The sequence below is a fragment of the Centroberyx affinis genome, unplaced genomic scaffold (genome assembly GCF_046629955.1).
Source record: "Centroberyx affinis isolate AG114_WGS23_722 - 3 ecotype Tasmania unplaced genomic scaffold, CSIRO-AGI_Caff_v1 ptg001835l_1, whole genome shotgun sequence".
NCBI lineage: Eukaryota > Metazoa > Chordata > Actinopteri > Beryciformes > Berycidae > Centroberyx > Centroberyx affinis.
Genome location: NW_027280214.1, coordinates 194,247 through 221,453, shown reverse-complemented (window position 1 = coordinate 221,453; position 27,207 = coordinate 194,247). Strand labels below are relative to the sequence as shown.

The 27,207-nt window shown below is 39.6% G+C and overlaps 1 protein-coding gene across 1 annotated transcript; it reads left to right on the top strand.

The window, feature by feature from the left end:
- Positions 1–671: 671 nt before the first annotated feature.
- On the top strand, positions 672–25,745 carry LOC139652605 (ribosomal protein S6 kinase alpha-2-like). Its single transcript, XM_071529715.1, is given in 23 exon segments — positions 672–791; positions 3,950–4,066; positions 5,257–5,338; positions 6,436–6,516; positions 7,201–7,280; positions 8,375–8,481; positions 8,736–8,773; positions 8,893–9,035; positions 10,546–10,616; positions 11,179–11,267; positions 12,509–12,573; positions 20,188–20,217; positions 20,219–20,291; positions 21,002–21,147; positions 21,623–21,745; positions 22,061–22,150; positions 22,603–22,761; positions 23,155–23,316; positions 23,584–23,660; positions 24,123–24,240; positions 24,470–24,526; positions 24,676–24,756; positions 25,596–25,745. Coding segments are annotated over 23 exon segments (2,244 nt in total). The 5' UTR covers positions 672–686.
- The last annotated feature ends 1,462 nt before the right edge of the window (positions 25,746–27,207 follow it).

Genomic DNA, 27,207 nt, shown 5'->3' with positions numbered 1-27,207 from the left:
AGGAGGGGATGAGAGGGAGGGGGGGAGGAAGTGAGGGGGAGGAACAGGGAGAGAACGAGGGAGGGATAGAGGAAGGGAGGGGTCGGGGCTCACTGGCACACAATGTGACTGGTGACAATCCCTTGTTCTGCAGAGAGAGAGAGGGAGAGAGAGAGGGAGAGGCAGCAGGGGATGATCACACACATACACACACACACAGAGACATAGAGAGCGATGGGAAGAGGGAAGGAGAGAGAGCTCACACACACCTCTGTCTGTCCTGATTCAGCGGAACAGATTTGTTCGTCACCTCTCCCTGCAGCCTCACGCTGCCAACCTGCTGCAAATAGAAGACAATCCCAAACCGGAGGACCTGCCCTGTCTGTCAACCCGTCTCTCTGCCTCTCTATCAGTGCAGGTAGCTGCTGTGTTACGTTGTAGCTCTGACCGCTGCAGTTGAGACGCAAGAGCGAGAAACGGCTGAAAACCAACAGAGAGAGACGAAGAGCGAATGTGAATGATGGGAAAACTAAAAAGCGACGGCTGCATTGAGGATGAGCCAATCGAGAAGCTGAGAAACAAATAGAAATCAATAGACAAACAGAAGCTCTCTCTTTCTCTCGATCTGCACCTTAGGACACCAGGACACCCCCCCCACAGGGAGATGATTATTATTATGGGATAGATAGACAGGACTCCTCGTCGCCATGGATACCAGCATGCGAAAATTCACAGTGCGGAGATGGTTTTCTATCTATCTGAAGAACAAGGCAGCAAGAAACAAAAACAACACAAGCTTCTGCCAACTAGAGGTTAGTAAGTCCATTCATCCATCTATCTATCTATCTATCTATCTATCTATCTATCTATCTATCTATCGATCTATCTACCTACCTACCTACCTACCCACCCACCCACCCAGGAACAAACTTCTGTTCACTAGAGGCTAATACATGTGAGTGTTTTTGTATGTGCATGTGTGTGTGCTGGCAGGGGGGGATTGTGTTATTGTGGAGGAGTCGATATGTGTGTGTGTGCGCACGTGACAGTGGGTGTGGGAGGGAATATCTGTGAGTGTGATTTGGTTTGTTGTGGCTCGGTACAGGAGGGTTTGCTGCATCGTTACAGCATGTTTCTGTGTGTGTGTGTGTGTGTGTGTGTGTGTGTGATGTGGTACTAGCAAAGGGTATAATACCAGAATCCAGAAGACGAGGGGATGAGAAGGTCAAACAGATAGGCTGACAAACAGACAGATAGATAGATAGCTACATGGATAGATAGATAAATAGATAGACGGACAGACAGAGACAAAGAGAGAGACAGAAAGGGTAACAGGCAAGCAGGCGGACAGATTGATAGACAAATTGATACAGACAGATTGATTCAGTGGTGGGCCAGGACAGTGGTGGTTTATTTATATCCCAAACAGACAAGTGGGGGGAGGAAGAGAGAGAGAGGGAGAAAGAAAGAGAGAGAGAGAGGCAATATCCTGTTTGCAGCTCATCTACCTGTATATTTGGGATATAAATAGACACAGCTCCCCCTCCCCTCCTCGGTTCACCCTCCTGCCTTGCTGTGGCCGACCTGATGAATCAACTTGACAGGCTCTCCACCTGTCTGTATGACTGCTTGTCTGTCTTTCTCGCTCGCCCAGCTGTCTATCTGCCTATCTGTATGCCTGTTTCTCTGGCTGCCTGTCCACAATAATAATGTGATACTTTATCGCTGCCCGCAGAGATACTGTACCCTCCACAGAAAGGTCAAAGGTCATGGTCAGCTAACAGATCAGCCTCCCTGGAGCTGGAAAGAGTTCAGTGTCTTGTTCAAGGACAGTCCAGCGGGGAGGTTGCTTGCTGGGATGGAGGCTTGAACCCGTATCCTCTGGTTGATGGACGCCACCCCTGCTACCCCTGTTTAAGTTTCAGTCTGAATTTGAACAGCATATCGTTTGAGTAAGACTGGTTTTATTGTCAGGTTTTGTTTCCAGCATTTTGGCATTATTTCAGTGAGGATTCATCTGTGACTACACTTGGATCTACACTACTCTAGAGTACACTGTAACAGGTAAACAAAGGATCTGTTATTAAACCAGCCTCAAATAATCAAGCTCCTGCTACAGATGTAGAACACTGTTTTGCTGTCCAGACACTAACAAGTCTAAGGGAAGCTTTGATCATTTTCAGCTTTACACTGACTCTGAGTCTTAGCAATGACGATTCCAAAAGGGAGGGATCGACCCCATGCCAGGAGGGGAACAACTGATACCTCTGATGGAGTTCGATCCCAACAGGGCCTCCAAACAGATTCTGGCATTGGCAGGCAATTTTGTCAATTCTATCACCCACATTAACAGATGAACAACTGAAAAGTCAATTTAGAGCAGAAGGCTTGGACAACATCAAGTTTTCAGTCCAGCAAACAACTCAGTGAGAGAATGAACACATACATGTGGACTTTGTTTTCAACAGTATTAAAAATATGTATATATGTATATTTCAAAAACTCAAACTAGCTTCATTCTTTTGAGAGTGGTTGTACCAGTCAGTACAACCTGGTACAACCATCTCAGTGGTTGTACCAGTTTTAAAAGTGTGTTTCTTCTACCAAGTGTTAACTGTTGTCTACAAGCCCTACCTTTATAGGTCTACCAGGTCCTGTAAGCATTTGATACAATGCAAACTTCACTCAAAACAAAATGGAGTACTCTTTACTCTGTAACTGACAGCTGTTCAGATATACATTGTCATATCAACAAATCTAAGCAGTGCCACTGGTTGGCAGTTTGTCATCCGCTCCACTGAGCAAACTGAATAGGCTGAAAAAGGCAGCTTACATAACAGTGTCACTGCCTGTGACCTCAGTCAATACTGTACATAAACACCATGTTTGCTCATAGGTAACCAACTGTGAGAGATAATTATTTTTTCTCCTATAGCCCAAGCAGTGTGTGATGGGTTGTAAGTGAGTGACCATGTTCAATAAAGCAGCCACATCCAACTAACACAGCAATGTCTCTGCCTCTCTCTCATATTCAGTTCAGTATGTTTTATTGGCATGAAACTTACATGAACAACACCGCCAAACTGTTTAAAGTCACAATGAAAAGAGCATCTTGCTTCCATAATTTGATGCATTTTGGGACATAATGTGGGGAGGGATCATTCAAAAGTGTAAACCAATGAGATATATTTTAGGGAGATAAAGACAGTTTTATTTGATGTGAGGGGCGGGATTGTTCAAAAATATGTGCTGGTTTTATTGCTTGGGATTTTTCTGTATGCCTACTGGTACACCATGTGCTAATCACCAGTGGTGGAATGTAACTAAGTGCATTTACTCAAGTACTGTACTTGAGTACAATTTAGAGGTACTTGTACTTTACTTGAGTATTTCCATTTATTGCTACTTTAAACTTCTACTCCACTACATTTCAGAGGGAAACTACATTTATTTGACAGCTTTAGTTACTAGTTACTTTGCAGATTTAGATTATTAATACAAATTATAAATCAACTAATAAATTATTTTATATTATTATAGGTTATAGTATATAAAGTAATTAAAGTGATGAACACATTAATACATCAATAATTATAGTCCAATAACATGATATATATTATTCTGAAATCGGCCATTCTGCATAATGACTACTTTTACTTTTGCTACTTTAAGTATATTTTGATGCTAATACTTTTGTACTTGACTTAAGTAAGATTTTGAATGCAGGACTTTTACTTGTAACAAAGTATTTTTACACTGCGGTATTGCTACTTTTACTTAAGTCAAAGATCTGAATACTTCTTCCACCACTGGTAATCACTAAAGACACCATTTTCCAGGAAGCAAAAGTACCAGGATTTTTATATAAAAATACAAGAAAAAACAAAGTGGCCCCTCTCTCTCAGCATATGTATGAACATTATACTAAACTGTGATGTCTATCTCTGTTTCTGTCTCTCTCTTTCCTCAGGATGACAGTATACTGAAGGAGATTGATATCAGCCACCATGTTAAGGAGGGTTGTGAGAAAGCAGACCCATCTCAGTTCCAGCTGCTTAAGGTGCTGGGACAGGGCTCCTATGGAAAGGTACAGTGGGATCATATCAACATTAATCATAGCCTCTGAAACCTCAAGCTAAACCATGTGTCTAACCACAACCCATGTAAAGGAGAGTGGAGAGAAAGCACCATTCCAGGTGATCAGTGCTGGGACAGGTAAAAGGAATGCTAACCTTAACACTACCTCCCAAACAATAACCTTTGACACTAAGTCTAATACTGACACGAACAAGCAAATATGAAAATAACCACTCTTTCATAAATTTAAGCAATTTATTACTGATGAGATTAGGGTTGCATACTGGAAATCGGAATTTTGAAAAACTGAAAAATAAAGTTTTGATCTATCGGTATCAGCTACAGCTTTTCCGATCAACCTCCAATTCATTTATTTATTAACTTAGTTTCCCCCCGCTGAACCATTTATGCAAATTGATGCAGAAATTATTTGCCGTAAACAAGCGCCATCCACCACTTGAGGTGATGTGACGTATGGTTTGAAAGCAGCTGGGTCTGGAAGTACTTTAAACTGAAAACTGAAAGCAGTCAAACAGCTAATTGTAATGTTTGCCCTGCAAGTGTTCGGAGGGGTGGCAGCAGCAGAGCTAATTACAATACTACTAATTTAATCGGGGCCCAAGCTGCAAACATTAGAGGATGTGCTGAAAGAATGAGATAAATTACCCCATGACAACAAAAAAGCTTAAAAAAACAAAAAAACACTAAGAGAGGATTAGTGAGTTTACTGCAGTGGATGATCAGTCCTCAGCGGGCTTCCACTGCTTAATGAAGCATTTGGAGCCACGCTATAATTTGCCCTCTCAATCCCACAACTGCACAACAAGGTGTATGAACTCCTCTTGGATTACATGAATGATGTGACCACAACTAATTTCACTACAGACATATGGAGTTCAGATGTCTGCCCCATGTCATGGTTTTAACTGTAGTGTATTTGAATCCACAAAACCCACTTGCTAAATTGTTTGAAATGAGAGAGAACTGAAGTCACTCTAATGGGATTTACTTAATTAGCAAGATGTGAGTGAGCAAAACGTCAGTGTTTAAGGACTAATGTAGCTAACACTTAGTCTTTTGAAATGCTATACCCAACTTTTTGTATTTTACTTTTAAAACCAGCAACCTGTTATGATTACCACAAAATAGTCTCTCTCAGAAAAGATGATGAGAGTGATGAATGTTGTTGATGATTCCCAGGTCTTCCTGGTGAGAAAGATCAGAGGAGTGGACAGAGGACAGCTCTATGCCATGAAAGTGCTGAAGAAAGCCACACTGAAAGGTAATGAAGGAGTTCATAAAGTATACATGACATAAACTGGATATATTTGTACTTTACTGTACAACTGTAAGAGGGTCTATTCTGTCTTTTCCTCCCTAGCTGCAACCCATAGTATTTCCATAGAAAACAATTTGGATCAATTATTTAGGGTGGCTATGGTCAACTTAAATAAGTAACTTTAAGTACAGGAACAGGCCAAGACATTGGTTTCTGCCTTTTGGCTAAAGGCCTGTCTGTCTAATTTGCTAGCTTCTTTTCATGGGACATGAGAGATACACCAAATAAAAATAGTGACGAGCCAAGCTTAACAATAAAATGTTTAGGTTAAAATGTAAGATACAGTAAGTAAAACTATTAATACTTTGAAATAGTACTTGTATAAAATGAATTTAGAGGCTTAGCCTTTCCCTGCAACAATTTTATCTTAAAGTTAAGAAAGAAAACTGAGGACTTTGCTTTCAAGAATCTTTCAAGATTTTTTTCTTAAGAGGCAAAATAAGAAAATTAAGAAAATACTTAACTATTTTTATGATTATCATGTTTTCAAGGTTAAATAGTAGTTATGCACTGCAGTGGTCAGAGATACATGGTTGTCACAGATCCCAGAATGCCCTACATTCAAGAGGATTTGGGGTAAAAGAGGTTAGTTTGTACTTTTGATTCAGATAAACCAAATGGGATTATTGTAAACGAGGATGTACTGTAAAAGCAGGTTGGGATGTTGTGTGCTGATTTAGTATCTTTGTACAAGCCTTAATCCTCTTAACCTGCACCTCTGAAATTTCAATAGTTATGGTCTCATCCCGTCACGCTCTGGGGGGGGGGGGGGGGGGTCAAGGAGACAGATGCTGTTTTAACACTGTTGTTGCTATTGTTGTTGTTTCAACTTCACAACAGACAAGCGACACCATGAGCTGCGTCCATTTCAGTTTCAATTAAATCAATTACAGAAGTGCATTTTCTTCTAAATTAAAATATACTGACATACCGTTAGCATGAAAAAGTTGTCATGACCAACATATTTAGAAATAACTGAGAATGAATGCCCTACTAATAGTAAATAAACTCCACTCTCTCCTCAACCATCTTCTTCTCAGTTCGGGATCGTGTGCGCTCTAAGATGGAAAGAGACATTCTGGCAGAAGTGAACCACCCATTTATAGTTAAACTGCACTATGGTAAGTCTGGCTGCCTGTTGACCTTTCTATCTAGGTGCTGATTTTAATCTCTGTCTCTGAAAATCAGAAACAGAAAACACAGAAAATATGCCAGTATGTACCCTTGCATACACCAAGCCAGGTACTGCTTTTATTGCTGTGCTGAGTAAAAATAAAAAAAGAGGTTCAGAATATTTTTTTGCTGCCCAACGTGACAGAGAAGTTATAGAGAGGGTTAGGAAGGGTTTTTTTTTTTTTTTGGAAAGTCTTCTGAAATAAAGGGAAATGTAGAAGCTGAGGAATGTTATTTTATTTTATATTAAACCTTTAGGGATTATCAACCATTTATTGAAAGTCGACTGAGCACACATAATCTTTTTCCAGCTACACTCTGGCTTCACATTCACACAATTACACATACAGTCACACCTGGGAGCTGCCCAGTACAACCAGCCTTCACTGCTGGCCACTGAGAAGCTCCACTGGAGAAGTTGGAGCTGTTAATGTTAGCTTAGCTGATTAGCTATTGTGAACTTTTATACAATGAACAGCTTAAGACAAGAAAAACAGATCCTCCCACATACAGCAATATAGCCTGAAAAAACCTTAGTTTACCTATTGCAGGTCTCTACGTGTTGTATTATTGATATTTTGTGTGTGTGTGCGTGTGCATGTGTGTGTGTGTGTGTGCGTGTGTGCGTGTAGCCTTCCAGACAGAGGGGAAGCTCTATCTGATCCTAGACTTCCTCAGAGGAGGAGACCTTTTCACTCGTCTGTCAAAAGAGGTATGTCTGCTACTGATAGAGTGCCTGGCCTTTACCCGTCTTCACTTGAAACAGGGGAGAATATCCACAGCACAAGGTCTGCTTGGAGCAGGCTGCTTTGAAAAAGAGCACACCAGTGACCCAGGGGGAAGAAAATGTGCCCTTTTTGTGTTTGACCCCGTCCCACAAATTGCCTACTCATAGCGTCAACAAACAAACAACATACAGTGTCATTGGTGTGATGTTTTGTTTTAAAAGTGATAGCTGAGTTTTGCTGTTAACACTGCTAACAGAATGTTTACTAGTCTGGTTCTAGTTGTCAATTCTCGGTTATCATTTTGATCTGAAACCATCTTCTTTAGAGCAACGTACCTGGTAGGCACTCAACGAGACTCAGGTCAGGATTAAGTGTAACACAACTGCCAATTTCTGGAATCTGTACAGTTAATCCAGACCTGAATGGAGCAGAGCAGCAATGTTGCTGAACGCTCCCTGGGGTGTAGCTGAAGAAGCAGGGTTCAGCAGCTAATATAGCATTAATACCTGAGAGGGGGTTCTTTAGTGTGATTATAGGTATGACGAAGATGCAATAGGTACAAGGCATCGGTATCACCAAGGGTACAGTACACATAATCACACTAAAGAAAGTGCTCAAGGGTATTATACAACGGTTACCATGTGTCTGGTCTGAAGTTTTCCTCAAAGAGCTATTCATGCATATGTACTTGTTGATGTTTTCAATAATTTGTCAAATTAAACTTGGATATGGTTTCTCATGGGTGTCTTATAGCCAAGTGAGAAGTTATTTCATGATTATTTTTAGAGTTAGCTGGCAACCTGAGCTATCCTGCTGTTTTTTTTTTAAAATGGATGTCTTGTAGCCGAACGGGAAGTTATTTCATGATTATTTTGAGAGTTACATGGCTACCTGAGCAATACAGCTACCTCTTTACTGCTTGTTTATATTTTTCTGACTAATTATCTTTTACCTCAGGCAAGTTTTACCTGCTCACATTTCTGTCCAGTTGTTTCTTTGATTCAATTTTTTTTCTTTACTTGTTTTTCATCTTTACATATTGTTTAGTATATAGTATACATATCTTTGTTTATTCCAGGTTATGTTTACAGAAGAGGATGTCAAGTTTTACCTTGCAGAGTTGGCCCTGGCCTTGGACCATCTACACAGTCTGGGGATCATCTACAGGGACCTCAAACCTGAAAAGTACTGTCTCTTTCTCTTTCTCTCTCTCTCTCACACACACACACACACACACACACACACACACACACAGACACACACACACACACACACACACACACACACACACACACACACACACACACACACGCGATGTGGATGATATAGTTTGGTAATTTATTATGTTAATTCTAGATATATTAGTATTAGTTTGACTCTATTTATTTGACTGATTATAATTCTGAAGCAGATGGTGATGCTCTTTTCTTCCCCCACAGTATTCTTCTGGATGAAGAGGGACACATCAAGATAACTGGTCAGTGCCCAAAACCACAAACAATCCTTTTTTCTGTCCTTCTGTCCATCTCATTTCTTTCTGTCCATCTTTCTCACTTTTGCCTTTGTTCCCCTTTCTCTCCTCTCTCTCGGTTGCAGACTTTGGGCTGAGTAAGGAAGCCATAGAGCATGACAAAAGAGCATATTCCTTCTGCGGGACAATAGAGTACATGGCTCCAGAGGTCGTCAACAGGAGAGGACACACACAGAGCGCTGACTGGTGGTCATTCGGGGTACTGATGGTAAGACTGCTGTTTGCTTACTGACTTGCGTGTTGGGTCTAATCCTGCTGTCAAAAACAGCAGGCATGGAAAGCAATGTCTCATTGACTTCACCGTATCTCCTCAGCCAGTATACTGATTTCTTAATTTGTCTTTCTTCTGGTTGCTTAATTACAATATCTGGTTGATTAGGCCCCATCTCTTTCACTAATCATTTATCTGCCACATTTTGCAGCATATTTTACTAATGCTGGAAAGGAGGTAAACATTCACTGACAGCTGGCAGCAACACCAGGGCACCGGGGAAATGTGTCATCTCTATCTGCCCTTGGCTAGGACTAAGCATGCACCAAATATAACAAACAAATATAACTCATTTCAAAACACCCCCTGAGCAGCATGTAAAGGAATTATGTCATACAGTTTAGAAAAACCCAAGAGACTTTTTAAAGAAACATATTTATTTTGGTGCATTTTACACAATATAACAATATTTATACAATATTGCATAATGACGATTAAAATGAATTTAAATTCCAACTTTTCACCGATAGCGGTCAATTACTTAATGCCTCTTTAAGTGTGTTGTAAAATTGTGTTGAGTGCATTTTCAGCTGATTGGATTTTTTTGTTGTTGTTCAGTCAGAGACACTTCTGTCAACAGAGTTTGGACCATTATAGCAACATACAGTTGTATTTGGCGGAAAAGGCTCTGCTCTTGAGGTTGCTCCCCAATGAATCCAAGCAACATGCAAGAGATTCTGTGGGGAGCACAATAAACCCCCAAGGCACAGTAGACATATCATTCAATAATATGAAATCCAACATAAATCCAGCCATAATTCAGAGATACTATAGCTTGCACGACCGTCCTGTGTACAGATAATAGCAGGAGGTTATAATATATATATATGTAATGTGAATTTGATTGGTGATTGAGAGTCAGCTGATACTGATCAGCTGATGTGCTGTTTGGATGGGACAGCTGATAGCCAATCAGCTGATAGCATGCACGACTTCAGTGTTCTGCCTGAACTAACGTAATATCCCATTTGGCTATTTGTGTCAGTATTAACAGCAAAGTGTCCACTAACAACAATAATATTTAACAAAACACAAACACCGTGATTGTGGTCATACATTTAGTTTGTCAAAAATATATCAGTAGCATGGAGTGAACTAAAAACATAGGGGTAACATTTGCTAGGCAGCTAAAGTTACTGCTAATGTTAGCATTATCAGTGCAAACAAAGTCTTGTTCACCTGTGGGGGAAAGCAAATCACCAGTGCAGCTTTTATTGTGCGTGAGATTTTAGAGCAAAGGAAGAAGATGACCATAGTTCATCCAACTGGCACTCAGTACACAGTGGAGCGCACTGGGCATCATGAAATGGGATGTCCCCTTTAAATGGAACGTAGCCATAGACTTGCAACTTTTTATGAACTCTTTTAATTGGAGGTCTAGATGGGGCAGCTCTTCTATTGGCCAGCTGCCATGAGTTCTGACACAACTGTTGTGTTTGTTTTCCAGTTTGAGATGTTGACAGGATCGTTACCATTCCAGGGAAAAGACCGCAAGGAAACAATGGCGCTCATTCTTAAGTAAGACCATTTCACCCTCTATCCTTTATTGCTCTTATTCTGAAGGCCATTTACTCACAAACAATTCCTAACAGACTAATAGTCTGGGTTTTAATCTTAATTTTGTGTTTTTTTACTTACAGATAAAATGTTTTTGCTTGTGTTACTGCTGTTTGATCGTTTTCTTTTTTGATAGTTTATGTACCAATGATCTAACAGTGGTTCTCTTGATATGCAGTACACACATGTTGTTACTACAACCTGATAGTACTTTTATCCTCTTTCCTCAGATTTTCCCATCTACCTCCTCTTTCTCTCAGAGTGACTACATTTCTATGCTCATAGTATTCTGAATAACTCATATCTCAGTTATGGTTCATTCAGGATATGCTGTTCATATGTATCTTCATATATCAGTCTCAGAATATCCCACCATACATGAATAAATGGAAGAGTAAGATTTTTACCTTGGAACCCAAACTTGCACTGATTGGCAACATTAAACAGGATAAAATATTAATATGCCTCCGTATTACAGAATATTGGTGTTTACATAAACATGTTTATTTTCCTGTCTGTACAGGGCGAAGTTGGGAATGCCACAGTTTCTCAGTCCTGAGGTGCAGAGTTTGTTGAGAGCACTCTTCAAGAGGAACCCTGTTAATCGACTAGGTATATATAAAAAGTGAACCTTGGCTATAGACAGACAAATATGTTTTCCCAATAAAGGTTATAGGCCTACCTAGCAACTGGGATCATTTGTGGCACTTTGCATCACTAATTATTAAGGCCAGTGCCTTAATACTTGGAGGGATGCAAAATGTGAGAGATAAAATGGCGTTAGATGGTAGCTGTGACCTTAAGTGAAAAGTAAGTCAAAGTTAAGTGAGAGGATTCAAACTGTGATAATAATAATTGTCTACATATCATGGCTGTTCCTTATTGAGCAGTATCTATCTAATAATGGAGGTTACTTTAAGTTGTATTACTGGAAAAATTTTACTTCAACAATAAATCTTCATATCTTAACCATGGTTTTTCACAACTCCCACAATCCTCTTCGCAAATTATTTTTGATGATACAGTATCACTTGCATTACAAATCTCCAAGTAACCACAGCTGGTACCATCATGGAGGTCCACTGGAGAGTTGGCAGGGCACAAATAATATACATTTTTGATATATTGATATATTTTGATAATATTTAGCATATTATCAAAAATATATCAATATATCAAACATTGCTAGTCAATACTGTTGAGCTTCTTCTCAGATGTTGTGCCCAAGAGCTATGGACCTCCACTATGGTTGCCAGCGGGTGTATTACATCACAAGTTTTTCTGCACAAGTTTGCAACAACTTTACCTGGCAATCTGTGGTAATAGTATTGATGTATTGAAGTTTCAGCTTACAAAGCAAAATGAAAGTAACAGCTAATTTCCAACTAACTGAAACACACAGCTAGGCATCCCTTTCCTGAACACAAAATTAACTAAATCAATTTTGAAAACAATTTGTATACCACATCACTTTTTTGTAATGTATTAGCTTAGAGAGTGGTGATGATGGTTTCCATTGACAGGTTTGAATGACATCATGCTTGCTGAGCATTTGACTAGTAGTATGACACCATCCAAGCTATAGTCCAATTGACCATTGTGTCTTTCTGTTTGAGTAACAGGCCTAACAGACTGGCCTTAACGTTGCAAGACTAAGTGTCATCACTGTGTTGTGTGTGTTTTGGACTAAGAGCAACGAATGACTGACAGGTCACATTGATGTTTTCGTGCTCTTTGTATGTTTTACAGACGGATGAAGGTGATGTGTTTTGCCTGACATGTCTGAATAATTGAAGGTATATAGTATGACATGCTGTGTGTTTGCGTAACACATCAATCTGTGTGATTGACAGGTGCAGGACCAGAAGGAGTGGAAGAGATAAAGAGACATCGTTTCTTTGCACCAATAGACTGGAATGTGAGTATTTATGAAGAACAATCTCCATTCCATTTAAAAATAGATGTGCTTTTTATATTTTTTTTATATTTTGGTGTTTAACTTTTACTAACCCCCCTTGAAACCAATTAAACTGGAACATTCATGTTAAACATGTTTTCTGCCCCTTTTGAAACTAATATGCTCAGACATTGGTGCAAATTTGAGCATCTCTTTATTAGTAAGAAACGCAAATCTTCTCATCAAAAGTGCCAATACAGAGTTTCACCTCAGCATAATAAGAAAGACGTTATTCCACAAATTTAGTGTCGGTTGCCAAAAAGTCATAGCAGAAGACCTGGAATGCCCCCTGGAAATGCTATAGACCAGTGATTCTCAACCTTTTTCATATCAAGGGCCCCTCATTTAGTCCACATTAGGGCCATGGACCCCCATTTGATGAGATTTTGTTTCTCGGACCCAAATCTGAGGTTGTTTTTATTGTTAGATATGATTTTGTCCAGAATTCCATGACTATCTGTATTGTAGGTAGAGAGATAACAGTGAAACTAAGATCAAAATAGACATTCTTCTACATTCTCTAATTGCATTAACTTCTTGTAAAAGAAATAATGGTGATGTTTAACAATTCCCCCTGGAACCCCCTCAAGGACCCCTGATGGTCCCCGGACCTGATGTTGAGAACCACTGCTATAGACCAATACAGGATCAACATTAAAGGATAATCCCAGTCATTTTCAACATGTGCCTTATTTTCCTACTTTAAGCCATCATGAAGATTGATCGTGTTAAAGATTTGGTCACTTACTTCACTGTACCTCCAGGTCACCGGGAGCGCTGCTCTCCAATACACACCCAGAGGGCAAACATAATCACCAACAGTTGAATCCAAAGTGCTTAAAACACGTCATTTCAACACAACAACACTCAAATGGGTGTCCTGATGGCTCAGTGGTCTAAGGCACATACCGTGTAAATATAGTATACTGGGTTCGAATCTGGCCCAGGACCTTTGTCGAATATCATCCACCTCTCTTTCCCAATATTTCATGTCTATCTCTACTTTTAGCTGTCAAATAGAGGCGAAAATGCCCACCCAAAAAATCTAAAAAAAACACTGACACTGTAGTTACACATGTCTTTAAATAGCTGCGATTGAACAGTTACAAAACACATAATTAAATTTATAGAGGAAGTGGAGACTTATTTTTGAAAAATATAAAATATTAAGCAAAATACTGGGAGGAGGGAAACCACTTATAAGCAGAAAGTAAGAAAATGTACTCAAGCTTAACAAGAAAGCTATGGAAGCGTGTTTTCTTACACTGGAACACTGTGCATTAAGCCAGTGGCTTATTGCACACTTGGGGATGTTAAGCTTGAATACATTTTCTTACATTCTGCATTATAAGTGGTTTCCCTCCTCCCATTATTTTGCTTAGGTATTCAAAATTGAAAGCAAAATGATGTGTGGTCCCATGGCATTAAGTAGGTTATACTATTACCATTGGACTTTTTTACAATATTAAGTTAATTGTTTCAAATGCCATTGCCATGCAGCTTTTCCAATTAGAAACATCATAATTACCTGGTTGGACACTATATAATCTTGATTGTGTGAATACAGTTGCACCTATTTTTCATGTTCAAATGAATGGCAGCACCAATTGAGATGTTGAGATTTTAGTGTAGTTTTATCTAGCCTATATTGTTTATTGTGGATCCCCATTAGTCGACGCACAAGCGACAGACTAGTCTTCCTGGGGTCCAAGAGAGCCACTCATGTCTTAGTATGATCACTAAAACAATGAGATCTAAAAGTTGTTGCACTTTTTTGTTTAATTATGGATTTGGACACAAAAAATGTCATTGACCCTTTGAAAAGTATGTACACTCTCTTTACTACACACATCTACCATTTTCATATTTTCCATCATTCTAAGAGAGGGTATTTATAAACACTTTCTTAATTTATATTGATTTATGAGCAAATTCCTTGTCCTGCTAGCAACTGCTATGCCTGGTCACAATTGCTCTTGTCTATGGGCATGCGCGTTATTCTCTTATCTATCATGTCTGCAGCACTGACAGAATTTTACTCCATTCCCCTGCTGGAAATCTCCCCATAAATCCATCTGTCTCAACTATCATTAATCTCTATCCAGTCTGACACTGTAGCCGTACACCAGATGCTGCTCCATCCTCTTCATTGCGCGCATGTCTGACTAACTTTCCAACAAGCTGTTCTGCTGCAATGGCACTAAGATCTCTGACCTGCGGCAGCCCTGCTCTTCTCCTATCTGAATCTCTAGTTTGTCTGCCAGATGAAGAAACTATTCCTTAGCCAGACCAACATCATCAGAGGGAGTGTAACCGTATCGTTTCTCGTCAGTATCTTCTTATACTGGCACGGGACTGTCACTGCAGATTACTGACCATAGTGTCAAAGGGCCATATTCTTGCTAAGGTTAAATTTAAGTTTTTCATTTCAAGAACAACACATCTGAACATCAACTGTGCTGATACAGCTAGCAGTTGTTTCCTCTCATCTTAACCCTGCAGCTGTTCATTTACCTCAACAGTTGTCCACAATCATGCATATTTTAACATCTCAAGTGTTTCGCTTTGTGGCAATATCCCCAACTTCCCTGTCTGCCTGTCATGCCCTACTTTATTGTAACACCCTAATCCTCTTATCTATAATAGCCTGGGCTTTCTCACAAAAAGTGTCTGTCTGCTCAGGCACAAATTTTCTGGCTACAGACATTACCTGTGCTTTCCTATCACAATCTAACCTTGACAGCCACTCCTTGGACGTGCTCTGCTTAAAAAGGATCACTCCTTCAACTGGAATCACTCCTCGTGCCCTAAGCTTCTTCTTAAGTAGGCTGTCAAACATCACAAAATTACGCTCTGAGCTGGCATTTGTTTTTAGCAAATCTGTAAGCTATTCCTGCAATTCCTGGATTACATGTGAGTAACAACCATGCTGCAGATGGTCTACCAGCTCGCAACTACATACCCTAATAAGGCTAGTTAGAAGGATGTCACTTGCCTGCACAATGAGTGTCAAACTCTGCATTAGTGTGCCATACCAAACACTGAAAAGCATGACTGTCTGGTGTTCCTTCATTCTCAAACACACTTACTTCCCTTGTCAGAAATTGGCATCCATCTGCCTGCCTTTTTTAATGATATGTATCATGCATGGCAAGCACGTTCTCTTTCGCAAGACAGGACCCACTACTGGCTTGTCAATCACACCTAATGTCCTACAGCCTTGAGGAAGTGAGGAAGACCAATGCAGCCTCATCAAGCTTGTTCATTACAGATCATTACTGAGGAAGTACACAGCAGCAACATTGTGGAATGTGACATTTGCCGTATTACAGAGGAAAATGAGCTTTGAAAGTGAGCTGGAAAGTGAGCTTTGAAAGTTATGGAACAGCAAAAATCGTACTTATTGCACCTTTAAAGAGGACAAGGGGAATGCTGCCGTACCCATTCCTTTTCATCAGAAATTATTCATCTGAATTGGACAGGCTTGCCTCTCTTCTCGCATCAAAATTCCAGTAAAGCTTTACAGACTGTTCTGAATAGTCAAAGAGTGCCACTCTTATTTCTAACATAGGATCCACTATCATCTACCATACATCCCCACCATCGTCTCCACCTACACCATCGGCTGTCTGTGTGCCTCACTACCTACTCTATCAGTGCCAAACACCAAATTTTCCCATTTACTCACAGTGTTGTTGGCTTGATGTGACAAGCTATCAATAAGAAGCTTAAATTCTCCTCCTCACTATGCTAATTAAACCCTTCTACTATATTGGGCAGAATGTTTGCTCTGCCTTCTGTCTGAATCTTATTTAACTTCTTCTCTGTGCTACTCCTATCAGTCAATAAACTCTTAATCTTCTCACAAAAGAGTAACAGGAAAACTCACATCCAAACTTTCTCAGCACAGGTGCATTAGAATGAATCTCAATACTTTCTTACAAAACTCAACATCCATCCTTCTGCCACCGCTGCTAACTGCATGCTAAATCATTTCCCTGGCTTTATCAAAGCCGCACTAACCTGAACGCAAGCTAGTGCCATCCTTTAAAAATATGCCCGTGCTTCCATATTTATGCCCTGTGGCCTTGGTACAGACAGTGATTTAATTTTCTGTCAGAAGAGAATCCTGCACATGCTGTAGTGCCACCTGTCATGCCTCCAAGGCCATATATGTGCTTCTGGGACAAACAACTTCTTATTGAAAAGAGGTTTTCAAATGGGTAACTGGGTTGTTAATGATTTCTTGGACATCCATAAAGTTTGTTATTTCAGACCTAATCTTTGGGGTATTTCCAATGAATGACTGTCTATCATGATAATTCGATATTCATAAAATGAAAATGATGAAAAGACCTCAACTTTCAGGTGCAAAACCTGCACCTGCTCGAGCAAATCAGATACCCTATAACTTCTCTGGCCTACCTTCCTTATGCAGTTTTTATTACGGAGAGTCCTTTCTCTTCTCTCACGTCACTTTAAGTCCTCATAGAGGTCCTAAACCCTGCTTTCTGCCTCCACTGTTGCCTGTTCTGGGGCTTTGTTCCTTAGACTTAGCTCCTCATTCTCATGCTGAACTTTCTCTGACGTACTCTCCCTGCGCGTCAGCTTCTTATGCAAATCCTTTAGGCCTTTTGGCCTTGCACATTTTTTTTTATTTCTAACTTTCTTTTCTCCATGTAACCTTCCTCTTCTTATACAGAAATTCAAACTTTCTGTCGCCTGTTTCTATCTCATCAACATCCCTAACATAAGCTGCAGCCTCATCATCACAGGCAAACATTCATTAAATATTCATTTGTATTATCTAGGGCTGCAACTAACGATTATTTTCATTGTCGATTAATCTGTCGATTATTTTCTTGATTAATCGATTAGTTGTTTGGTTTATAAAATGTCAGAAAATGGTGAAAAATGTCGATCAGTGTTTCCCAAAGCCCAAGATGACGTCCTCAAATGTCTTGTTTTGTCCACAACCCAAAGATATTCAGTTTACTGTCATAGAGGAGTAAAGAAACCAGAAAATATTTACACATTTAAGAAGCTGGAATCAGAGAATTTTGACTTATTTTTCTTAAAATAATTAGGGCCTACTCAAACCGATTAATCGATTATCAAAATAGTTGCCGATTAATTGAATAGTTGACAACTAATCAATTAATCGATTAATCGTTGCAGCTCCAGTATTATCTACATGTTTGTTGCTTGAAGTCTTCCCTTTCCTTTTCTTTATGTTTTAACTTGTCATCTCGGAATGAACCCTGGTCCTTTTGCTGCACCTCATTTTTTTGTCTTATCTGTATATAACTGTGTATAGAAGAAGGCCCACCTGCACTGTGGATGCTTGACAGAGGCAGGATCAGGATCAGGATCAGGGTCAGGGTCAGGGCTGGTGTGGAGGGCTGCGGAGCCTGGTTCTAGAAAAACAGTCATCCTCTCACTGACTTGTGAGAGGATGGTGTTAACTGCAGGCAAAAAGGCACATATACAGCGTCAAATTAGCATTATAATTTCAGTCTTACAGGAAAATATGTACTAATGTTGTTGTGTAAATGCACATATGAAACAATGCAACCGCTTTATTTACTGTAAGATGTCAACTTTGTGCCATGTTTGTGTTTGGAAGTGCCATCGTGTTTGCATTGGGGGCAGAACAGTTGATCTCCCTTCATAATGCGTGCGCGCCTCTCCACACCAGCAGGCTAGCTAGCTAGATTTTGCTAGTGAACAAACTACTGCTTATCAACACATTTTGACCAAAAGTATTAGTTAACACGGATTCTACTTTTACCCACATGTGTGTAACAGCTTTAGCAAACACGAATGTGCATTACTGATAAAACTCTCACCATAAATAAAGCTGAAACAATATTTTTACTCACTGCTGCTGGCGCTGGCAGCCTCTGTGCCGTTTGCTATTCTTTCTCTAGGCACGCGAGGCTATTCCCAGTTCACGTAAAGCAGGCAACCTAGTGACATGGCGATGGCGACTCCTGCTGGGCATTCTCAGTAAAACACTGATTACTAAAAAGGATGGGAAAATAAAAATGTATTTAAAATGTGTTCATTTAAATAATGCACTCACCCTGAACTCACATCAAATGGCCTTAAGTTGCATCAACTATTCACATTATATTACACAACAAAGATAGACGAGTCACATAACAGCACTGTGACTGTGATTGTCATACTGTACTACCATCCAACCTAGTTTGGACAGTCAAGTTGTCCTCTATTCTATTCTATCTAACTTAGAGTTAGTTAGTATGTGTATGTGCTAGCTGTTCTTTTTTGGCACACTTACAGTATAAAGTCTTCCTGCTGTTTCTGAATTAGATGAGAAAACCACCTATGGTAGATGGCCTGCCAGCAGGCTAATGTACAATCTAACAAGACTAGCCAGTATTTCAATGGCATGCACAGTGAGAGCATCAAATCACAAACTCAAATATTACTTTCATTATAAAATCTGAGAAACAGGACTATTTTTGGTATCTTTGTACTCCCAGCCTCTTTTCCCTTGGCAGAAATAGGTGTCCATCTGCCTGCCACTCCCTGAGCTACCTAATACCTGTCACTCATAGCAAGCATATTCTCTTTATTAGGAGGAGCCCCTATAAAGGATCTACTACCATCATTCACAGCCTCATAAAGCTTCCTCCCTGTGCTTTGACAGCTGTGTATTTACTAATGTCATTTCTTAGGAAGTACACACCAGCAGCATTGTGGAATGTGATATTTATATTATTGTTCCTATTCCTATTATTGGTGCTGTACAAGCTCACTGTAATGTGAGCGCTCTACAAGATTTGGGTGTTAGAGGGCTCTGTTGGTGAACCCCACAAACAATTCATGTAGCATGTGTCGTTCCTTGTTGTCAAATGTGTGATCTCTATCATAAGCTCATCTTCAAGTTTGTGTACCTGCACAATAGAAAGACTAGAAGTCTGGCTTGTAGTGTGAAATGCTTTCCATTTTTTACAGCATGATTTTAAAGTCATATTGTCTGTAGGCAGCATTACTTACATTTAGTATAAGTCCTCAGAATGGTCCCAAATCCTCTTATCTGCTTGTACTATTACCTTTCCTAGAAAGCTGTTCCTCAGTCTCCCACTATACTTCAGTCAAATTACTCCTCATGCACCTTCCTAAAGCCAACTTGGTCCATTTTAATACAATTTTGTGTTTTAGCTTTTAATTAGTCAGCTTTTTTCTATCTACTTGTTCCTCTCCTTACAGAGACATTTGTGCTGTCTCTGCAACTATATTTATCTGCTAATTTTACCTAATCAACAATGCAATCACCACTGGCTTTAGTACCTACCTCCTCCTTAGTTCCTCTATTTTTATATTAAACTTGGATGGAAGTGTGAGATAGAAGTGGGAGGGATACAAACATTTGTCAAATCACAATCCATCACAGACATTATGAATTTTGACCAAAAATATAAATAATTATTGTCATGAATTTTATGTTATGTTAATGTTTTATGCTCTGTAAATGCCTGTGACTGGTCAGAATGTGGGTCATTTTGTGAGTAAACTAATGATTGTTATGTTGTTGTTTTTCTGTAGAAGTTGTACAGGAAGGAAATGAGGCCTCCGTTTTAAACCATCGGTTGGAAGACCTGAAGACACTTTCCACTTCGACCCAGAGTTCACCTCCAGAACACCCACTGGTAACTAACACATACACAAACACGCACATACATGCATACATAGCACTATATTAACATGCTTGCTTATGTCTGTTCATCAAGACCAAAGGTCTTAATGAGCTTGATCTTATTTTTCTTTAACAGGCACTTGTCACATTATGGGGAAATATCTTCAGCTTGCAGTACCTATTGGGCTCAGTGAAAAATTTTGGTAACACTTTATTTGAATAGTCCAGTATTGATACTTAACTATCAGGCGACAAAAAAAGTAGATGTTCAACAACGTGTCACTTGCCTATTTGATGCATCTCCACAGACTATGTAACCCTAACCTGACTTTATTCTAATCCTAACCTGACTCTATTTCTAACATTAACCCCAACCCTAAGATTAACCCTAACCCAGACACTGAATATCTATAGACTACTTTTCACACAATTATGAGTATCACTTGAAACTCAGTAAAATCCAGCAGTTTTTAGTGACACATTGTAGTCAGTTGATAGGAAGTTGAGTATCAACATTGGATTATTCAAATAAAGTGTGGCTGAAATTTCAACCAAGCTAACGTACTGCTTTTTAATTTAAGTGGCAATAAGAAACTTTCCCCCCGATCATCACAAGTTCATTGTAAATAAAAACATTACATACATTAAACATCAAAACACCAAGGTATCCACAAACATTATTGTGTGTGTTTGTTTCTATCTGTGTCTTTTTTTCATACCCAGATTCTCCAGGAATCCCTCCCAGTGCAAACACACACCAGTTGTTTCGAGGTTTCAGCTTTGTAGCAACTAATCAGAATCAGGAGCCCAGTGTTGCTACGGTAACGTCTTCAAGGCAGGAAGTGAACAACATCAACCCCATAGCACAGGTATATCCCTTTAATGAATTAACCAATGTCCTAAATACCTATCTAATTAAATGACTCACTAACTTACTCACTGACTGAATAACAAATGAACTATCTAACTGAAAGACTGAATGGATCACTGACTGACTAGTTAACCGAATGATAAACCGACTGACTAATTGAATGACTGCCTAACTAATGGCACTGACCTTTCCAAACATTGCCCTGATGAATCACTGTTATTTGGATGACTAACTATTTTCCTACAGTAACTGACTGCTGGACTAACTAAATAACTGACTCACTCACCAAATATATGACTCTACTATATAGAATATAACAGTAAAATTAAGAGAACACAGAATCTAACTCTACCTCTCCTTTTGTGTGTGTGTGTGTGTGTGTGTGTGTGTGTGTGTGTGTGTGTGTGTGTGTGTGTATGTGTGTGTGTGTGTGTGTGTGTGTGTGTATGTATGCGTGTGTGTGGTCCCCATAGCATTTCCATGGTGAGGTGTCATTCAGTGATTTTTATGAGCTGAAGGAGGAAGTTGGACAGACAGGGACTGCTGTCTGCAGGAGATGTCTGCACAGAGTCACTGCTGTGGAGTATGTAGTCAAGGTAGCGGACACTAAACATTTACCTGAAGTTATCCAGCTACAGAAATTGTACATATGCTCTTGGAGATTTTGAGTTGAAGCAGTTGATAGAAGTACATCAAATTTATTACAAACTCTAACAAAAATTGTCATAAATACATCCAATGTGCACTGAAGAATTTCTGAATGGACCAAGTGTATAAAGCATTCACACCTCCTGGTTTGACTTCAAACACTTGTCCAAGTCCATCCCACAATGCAGTAGTCCTTTGCAACATATAGATTTAGAAGTTGCAACTATTGAAACATTTCCTGTGTGTTTCTGTGTTTGTGTCAGATTATTGACAGAGCAAAGAAAGATCCATCTGAAGAGATTGAGATTCTGTTGAGATATGGACAGCACCCAAATATTATTACCCTAAAGGATGTAAGTCTAACACACCTACCCCTCACACAAAGTATAAATATCCCATATTTATACTTACAAGTGAAAAATGTTTCCTTTCACATCTAGCTTCAAACAGAGCTCTAGCAAAAGAGAGAAATTACATTTGTTTCAGTTTTTATTGCATTGCATTTATAGCATTGTAATCTGATTAGCCAGATTGGTGGCCAGGCTTGTATAGTGATTGTGATTCTGCATAATAGATGTAATACTGTCAGAATGAGCAAATGGCCAATGTAAAGAAATGGAGAGAAAGTAAAATAATTTGGACACAAAGGGAAATAAATATCACCATGACATGTACTGGGCATTTTCAGACCAAATGTGGACACCCAGAGATGTGGGATCATAGATCTTGATGGTCAGGACTCAAAAGCCATATATGTTTTGTATTTGTGAGTATATGAATGCCTGTGCGTGTGCTTCTGCCCCAGGTCTATGACAATGGCCAGTGTGTGTACCTGGTTCAGGATTTACTGAGAGGAGACGAACTGCTGGACAGAATCCTGACATTGCCAAACTTCACAGAGAGAGATGCTTCAGACATCATCTGCACCCTGACCAAGACTGTGGAATACTTACACTCACAGGGGGTAAGACGGACACAGACAAATAACCTGGGCAATGCAATTTTTGAAATCCTAAAGACTGGATTTTTTTCAAATCACATCCCTGTATGAAAATAGATATATATTTGTGTCTGCATTAGTCTTTCCTGCTGTCCAAGACTATGTATTCTGAGCCTGACAACTTCCATGTCTGGTTTTCAAGATCCGATAGCAAAATCTGATTTCTATGTGTCACTCAGTGCATCCTGACTTGATGTGATTGGATCTAAAAGTCATTGAAATAAGTGTAACCAGAGTGAGAGAGACATTGAGACAGTTGGAGGGAACCAAACAGTCATCTTAAAAGTCATGCAATTCTGCACACATTATCATACTGTAACATGTAAATTGTGTGTGTGTGTGTGTTTGCCTTTTCAGGTCGTGCATCGGGACCTGAAGCCCAGTAACATTCGCTATTGTGATGACACTGGACTCCCAGAAAGCATCAGGATATGTGATTTTGGTTTTGCCAAACAACTCAGAGCTGAGAATGGATTACTGATGACACCTTGTTACACAGCTACTTTCATAGCTCCTGAGGTATAGTAATAATCATAATAATAATTAAAAAGCTACTAAACACATTGTTAAAGAGCTGCCTTTATAGCATATAAGGTCTCATACACACACACACACACACACACACAAATGATCAGTAATTACAGAAATTAATCCCATCAAACTCTGTCTAAATCTGATGCTCTCGCTCTAAAAATTGACCTCAGTGTTCTGATTTTTGTTTTGTTTGTTTGTGTGTGTGTGTGTGTGTGTGTGCGCTTGCGTGCATGCGTGTGTGCGTGTGTGCAGGTTCTGAAGAAGCAGGGGTATGATGCAGCCTGTGACATCTGGAGCCTGGGGATCCTGCTTTACACCATGATAGCTGGGTAAGTTTAAAGCATAATGGCACAGTGGGGCTGCTCAGTGGTCAGCTGTGGAAGCCTGCTGTAGTACTGCGCAGCTTCCCGGTGTGAATATGTGTGTATAGTATGCTGTGAGTGTGACGCTGCCTCTCGCTGTAAATACTCCCCCAGGCCACTGCTGCAAATAAGAATGACTTCTTAGCCAACTCTCCTGGTTAAATAAGGGTGAAGCCAGTATGAGACAGTATCTTTCTTCTTAAAATCAAAGGCGATCTCTCTTATCTTCTCTACAGTTAGATCTAGGTACAGTGTTTGCTTTTACCCCAGTTCAGGGTTTTATAATGTCCAAGGTTATCAATTCTTTTTCACACCAGCTAACAAAGGGTTTGGAAGCTTCTCTATGGTCTGAATCATTCTCTCTGTTATTATAATTCAGCTTCCCATGGGATCTCTACATGTCAATTATGTTTTTTTCTTATTGATCAGTTTCAGCCCATTTGCCAGCAGTCCTGACGACACTCCAGAGGAAATTCTGGCTCAAATCGGCAGTGGGAAATTCATCATCAGCGGGGGGAACTGGGACCTGGTGTCAGACTCTGCCAAGGTTACATTTCTTAATGTTTTCTGTTGGAGAAAGGCTCCAGCTGTCTGTAATATCAACATTAATGCTATCAGGACATGGTATTAGATGCTGCTTAAGTATGATTATAGTGGTTTATTGTACACAGGTATTTGTACATTTTCAACAGTTACAAAGTTGGGTCACTGACATCACTATGGTACTGTTTAATACACTTCTGCTGTGACTGATTGTGCGTGTGTATGTCTAACAGGACATTGTGATCAAGATGCTCCATGTGGATCCTCACCAGCGCCTGACTGCCCCCCAGGTAGTAACCTTCTATAAGTATCAGTAAATCCAAATATTTCTCTCTGATAAAGATAGCTCAGCTTTGCTATATTGTTGTATATCATTGTTAGGACCAGCAATAGAAGAGTCCATTATAGAATAATAAGCTATCCCTGTGATTCCCCGCAGGTTCTTCGTCACCCCTGGATTGTAGAGAGAGACAAGCTCTCTGACAGAGCGCTCACCAGTCAGGACGCACTCACTGTCAAGGTCAGACTGCTATATGTGTGTGTGTGTGTGTGTATGTGTGTGTGTGTGTGTGTGTGTGTCTGGTAATCTTCAAGTTACCAGTTTATGTATATGTTTTTCATATATGATCTACCTCTGTTGATAGAACAGAGTTAGAGTGATGTTTACAGCTTAAAACTTTACTCTTTACTTTCTACTATGTGACAGTGGCCACATAGTGGAAATGTAAGAACAGAGCAACTTCCAAAGCAGAGACTGTCAGTCTGATTTGTTTTTTAACTACTGTATATCTGATGAACAATTCAAGAACTACTGCACCTTTTGTAGCTAACCCCCAAATTAACTTAAATGAAGTCACTATGAAAAGTTTTGAATGTGCAATGACGTCTAGATGTCTGCAACCCTTAAATATTACCTTGGACTATGAGTCCAAATATTTATTATTGTCAGATTATCAGCCTTTCTGTGTGTACATCTATTTCAAGTGCAATTCTCAATAATGGTTTGAGTTGTCCAAATACAGACGATAAAAACAGCTGTCATCCCAGCTGTAAAATCAAGAGTTGCTGCAAAAAAGTGAAAATCCTGAGTGTGGTGTTAATGTGTTGATTTGTATTAGTATGTATATGTAATATGTTTTCATCTGTCCTACAGGATTGGGCTTTGAAGGATTCTGTTGTTTAGATTTATTAGGGTTAATATGAATAGAAATTGCATTAGTTGTCCTCACTGTGTCCATCAGGGAGCGCTGTCTGACACTTATTTACCTTTGAATGATAGTGTTGGATAGATGGTGCTGGAGTTATAGGCAGAGAGAGACCGTTAACATGACATAATGTTGTTTTCTGTTGCTCCACCAGGGGGCTCTGTCTGCCACCTACTCTGCTCTGAAGCGCTGCGCTCCTGCTCCGCTCCTGGAGCCTGTCCTGTCCTCCAGCCTCGCTCAGCGACGAGGGATGAAGAAACTGGGCAGTCCCAAAGCTAACCCCAACCCTAAAGAAAAGGACTAGCCTCAAAACCCTGATCTTAACCCAGAAGAAATTAAATGTAGCACCAAAATAATACAAGTAATTGTAATCTCTTTTTTGTAAAGTACTATTCTGTACAATGTTGTGCTGAGACAAATCTGATAGATGTAACCCTTAGCTCCAGCAGCCTAACCCTAAACAAAAGGACAGGGTCCAAATATAACCTTACCCATAATGCACTAGCCCTGACGCCAGGATTGGGTTCAGTTCACTTTCAACATGTAACTTTAAACTAGAGTAGAGTATATAAGAACGATTTTATGGCAAAAGGTTTGCAGTTTGATTGATGATTTTTGAGGAAATTCCTCATCCTGGTTTGAACTGAATTGGCTCCAACCCTTCCTGACTCCTAAGCAAAACCCCTATGGAAATATACCAGCACCGACTCCCAAGCCCAGCACTAACCTTAACTTCTGAAGAAACAAACACACCCTAAATTTAAACCACTGACCCCCCCACATACAGTATAAACACTGACCCTACTTCTAAACTCTAACCGAAATCTTAACCACCTGATCTGAATCAAACTAGCCCTAAGTTTCATCACCAACTCCTGCACACATAACCTGACCCTAAATCAGCCCAGACCCAAACCCAGACTAAACACTGGGGCTTAAATTCAAACATTCAACACCATAGCTACATCCCTCAGTTGTCTTCTGTATTCCCTGTGGGCACTACCGCATCAAGCTTAGTTTGTATGTTGGCCTTGATTGTGATTGGTTGAATAGAGACTACATTTTTTTTTTCTCACTTTATTTTCCACTTGATTGTGGCTCCCAGGGAAGATGAAATTTCTCAGATTTGGGTCATGGGCAGAAAATGAAAATAACTCCTGCATGCAATATTAATGCAACAATTCTCAGTACTTACTCTGGTAGCCTAAACCAGAACTCAAGTTAAGCATTATTCAGTGCCACATGACTATTTAAAACAATATGCCAAATAGCTTGTTTAGTTTTGCTATTAGTTTACTTTAGTTTTCACATTTTTATCCACAGTGATTTGACTAATGTGCCTCTATTTTGAAAACAAATTCCAAAAGTCATAAATCTAAAACTATATTTGAATGGCGGCAATGTTATTCAGACGATGTTGTTTTTCCTGTGATGAAAGTTCTGAATTCTTTAGAGATATGCATGTTAAAAATGTAAATATTCTACCAAAGGGAATTATCACTTAAGTTGACAATGCAATTGAAGACTTATAGTTCCAAATATTCTAAATATTTTTTTTGGTGTCTTCCACAAGTACAGTCTTTTTGACTCTTGTAAATTTTATTGTAAATCTATCACTAATGCACTTCCCAGATCAGATGAGTATAACTACTTTATGATGATGAAGGTATTTATGTTGTATGTTGTTCGTTGTGTTTTTAAGAGGCCTAAGAGCTGTCAGAGAGCCAGGAAAACCTAGAGAACATGGTATGGCTCAAAATCCAGCA